At 42.6% G+C, this 3508-nt stretch overlaps 1 protein-coding gene across 1 annotated transcript in view; it reads left to right on the forward strand.

The window, feature by feature from the left end:
* Window positions 1–1029: 1029 nt before the first annotated feature.
* The window catches only part of LOC126400683 (Fc receptor-like protein 5), an 8633-nt gene continuing 6154 nt past the window's right edge, over window positions 1030–3508 (forward strand). The window contains exons 1-5 of the mRNA XM_050061584.1: window positions 1030–1062; window positions 1416–1451; window positions 2007–2270; window positions 2350–2592; window positions 2668–2799. Coding sequence (XP_049917541.1) covers window positions 1032–1062; window positions 1416–1451; window positions 2007–2270; window positions 2350–2592; window positions 2668–2799 — 706 coding nt within the window. The 5' untranslated portion in view covers window positions 1030–1031. The remainder of the gene's footprint in view (window positions 1063–1415; window positions 1452–2006; window positions 2271–2349; window positions 2593–2667; window positions 2800–3508) is intronic.

Raw genomic sequence — 3508 nt, forward strand, 5'->3', positions numbered from 1 at the left:
TCTGTGGTAGGACGCTGCAGTCCATCAGGACCAACAGCTCACAGCATGAGAACAGTTTCTTCCTGTGTGCAGCTGGACTCATGAACAAGGCCTGGGACGACCTCTGACAGACTCTCATCCTGCCCCCACAGACACTACACCTGACTTTACTGCACATCTTTACTGCTCATCTTCTTATTTTCATCTTCATGCTCCAAAACAACAAGGCAGATTCCTTGTATGTTAAAACTTACTTAGCAACAGACCTGNTGCCCCCACAGACACTACACCTGACTTTACTGCACATCTTTACTGCTCATCTTCTTATTTTCATCTTCATGCTCCAAAACAACAAGGCAGATTCCTTGTATGTTAAAACTTACTTAGCAACAGACCTGATTCTGATTGTTGATGAGTAGTTTGATAGCGTGCAGCTACACTCTGTATTTTAGTCTCTGTCTGACCACAGTTCACTGGGTAAAACACACAGAAGCTGTCACACATGCAGATATAAAACTGGTCCACTTCCTGTCAACTAAACCGCGGCCACCTACAGGAAGATACAGCCTGTTTGTTTGAACATCATCATCAAGTCATTTTGTCATCAATCCAATAGATTAAAATAAACGTCTTTAATCTTTGTTGCTTCAACTTTCACCTCCTGCAATCACAACAATGAACACACACAAACAACCACACACACACACACACACACACACACACACACACACACACACACACACACACACACACACACACAAAGTGTTGGTGTTAGTGAGGTGTCACTGTTATTTACATTGATGTTTCAGTTGCTTATTTTTCATCTCAAGTTTTAGTTTTTCATCTCTCTTCACTTCATGTTGAGACTCAGTGCCTCATTTTAAAACTGAATTTATCTGTTTTATTCTGACTGAACACAGAAATGTAATGTTGTGTAGAGATGAAACCACAACACTGCCCGCCACAGAGGAAGGAGGAGGGTTTACTTGATGTGACCATAAACTGATGACACCTCTCATGAACACGTAGCTCTCATTTCACCAAGTAACAGGATGGAGGAAACCTCTCTGCTGCTGCTGCTCTGTAAGTATCATCTGTTTATGTTTCTAAAATCATCAAACTGAAAGAAATATAACAAAAATGAGAAATCTTTGTTTGTCCTTTATGGAAATGTCCTGTAACTTTAACATATGCTTATTTGAAAGGTTGTGACGATGCCTTTACAGCCTCTGTTTCATTTATGAGACTGCTGCTGTTGAACTTTTCTTAAAAAATAGATCAGTGTAATGTACTGATGGGTTTCCTCCTCCTCTCTGTGCTCATCAGTACGTGATACAAAGATCTTTCTGTGTTGCTGCACTCAGGTGTTCGTCAGTTGTGTTGAAGGTCTCGTTGTATCACAGCCTCAAACTAACCTGAGTGTTCTTTGTCTTCAGGTGTGACCTCACTGCTGAGCTGCACAACAAACCAAGGTCAGTAAACATCTTCTGTCACATCTCAAACATGGCTGAGTCTCTGTAGACAGAAGATGTAGTGTGAGATTTACAATGTGTCAAAGAGTTATTGTGAGAGTTTAGACTTGTTGATTTGAGAGCAGTTTGTCATTTAGAAGCCTGAGGCCTCATTTATTCACAGCTATATTAAAGATGTTCACATTTTGCATTCTGTCTGAAACTCTGTTTTGGGAGATGATGGGGGTTTGTCGACTGTCCCTCCATGTATGGAGAAATAAACCCACACAGCACAGGGTGGGTCAGAGAGGTTGAGAGGAGGGACGAGGATGTGATAGTGACAGTGTTCAATTCTGTTGGAGTCTGAAATGAACTGAAATGGGAAAGGTTGCTGTGTATGAAAGAGTGTCATATAGGTATTGTAATAGGGCAGAAAAATGTTGGCTCAAATGATGAAGGTGTGTTGCTCTGTAATGGCTGCCATTTTGGATCTTCAGGGAGATATCAAATCTTTAATTGAAAATGTAAAAGATCATCATTTTATTTTCTAACTATCACATCCCCTCCTCCCTGCAGCCTCTCTGACTGTGAGTCCCAGCAGCTCTCAGCTGTTCAAAGGACAGTCTGTCTCTCTGAGCTGTGAGGAGGACGACAGCTCTGCTGGATGGACTCTGAGGAGGAACACAACCAGAGACACCAGAACTGAATGTGGAGCTGACTGGGGAGAACCTGCTGGTTCTGTCTGTAACATCGGCCTCATCCTCCCATGGGACAGTGGAGTTTACTGGTGTGAGTCCAGAGAGGGAGCAACCAGTAAGAGCATCAACATCAGTGTCACTGGTAAGATCAGACTGTGGAGTCAGTGTTGATGAAGCTGTGTGTAAATGGATGAAATGCTGTAGTTTGTCTCTGTGTTGAGGTGGATCAGTGATCCTGCAGAGTCCTGTCCTCCCTGTGATGGAGGGACATGATGTCAGTCTGCACTGTAAAACAAAGACGTCCTCCAACCTCCCAGCTGCTTTCTATGAAGATGGCTCCTTCATCAGGACTGAGCCTGCAGGTCACATGACCATCCGCCATGTAACCAGGTCTGATGAAGGCCTCTACAAGTGTGACATCACAGGTCATGGAGAGTCTCCACCCAGCTGGCTCACTGTCACAGGTCAGGAGGTTACCTTTGATTTCAGGAGTTCATTCATCCAGATATTCACCTGACCAGGTGGGATTCTCTCTACAGGTAGACCAACTGAGGCCCCGCCCACATCTGCAGCCCCGCCCCCTGACTCAGACCACCTCCACCTGGTGGTGTTCTGTCCGTACTGCATCTCCACTTTCATCATGGTGTCTTTATATCGACAACGACCCACAGGTATCAATCAATCAATCAATCAATCAATCAATCAATCAATCAATCAATCAATCAATCAATCAGGTGTTGATGACTGACACTTGTCTCTAACAAAACTCTTCATGTGATCAAACTGGAACACTGAATGACTCTAAACATATATCCTGATGTTTGTATTAATAAGTCAAATGTGCCTTAAAACGACAGAAAATGCCCTTTTAACAAAATATTTCAGATGTATTAAAATGTTGAACATTCTTCCATGCTATTGGTTGGCGTTAACATACCCACCCCTCTTTGATGTAGCAACTGCGCAGGACTCTCCTATGCCGATGTTGTGGTCATGTGAGCTCTTGTTAGTCTTGTCTGTCTTATACTGTTTGACTGTATAACTGGTCTGCTGCCAGATTATATGTAGCTACAGGCTAAAATGTCTTTTGCATTAATTTCGTAATGACTAAATGTGACACCATTTAGAGATTCACAGATCATTTAGTCTTTTAACACAGCTGAGATAACACCAGGTGACACAGGGAGCACAGAGAAACCACTTCAACTCAGGAACATCATGTGGAAATATTTAATAATATCAATCAATCAATTTTATTTATAAAGCCCAATATCACAAATCACAATTTGCCTCACAGGGCTTTACAGCATACGACATCCCTCTGTCCTTATGACCCTCACAGCTGATCAGGAAAAACTCCCCAAAAAAACCCTTTAACGG

The sequence above is a fragment of the Epinephelus moara genome, chromosome 14, assembly GCF_006386435.1.
Source record: "Epinephelus moara isolate mb chromosome 14, YSFRI_EMoa_1.0, whole genome shotgun sequence".
Lineage (NCBI taxonomy): Eukaryota > Metazoa > Chordata > Actinopteri > Perciformes > Serranidae > Epinephelus > Epinephelus moara.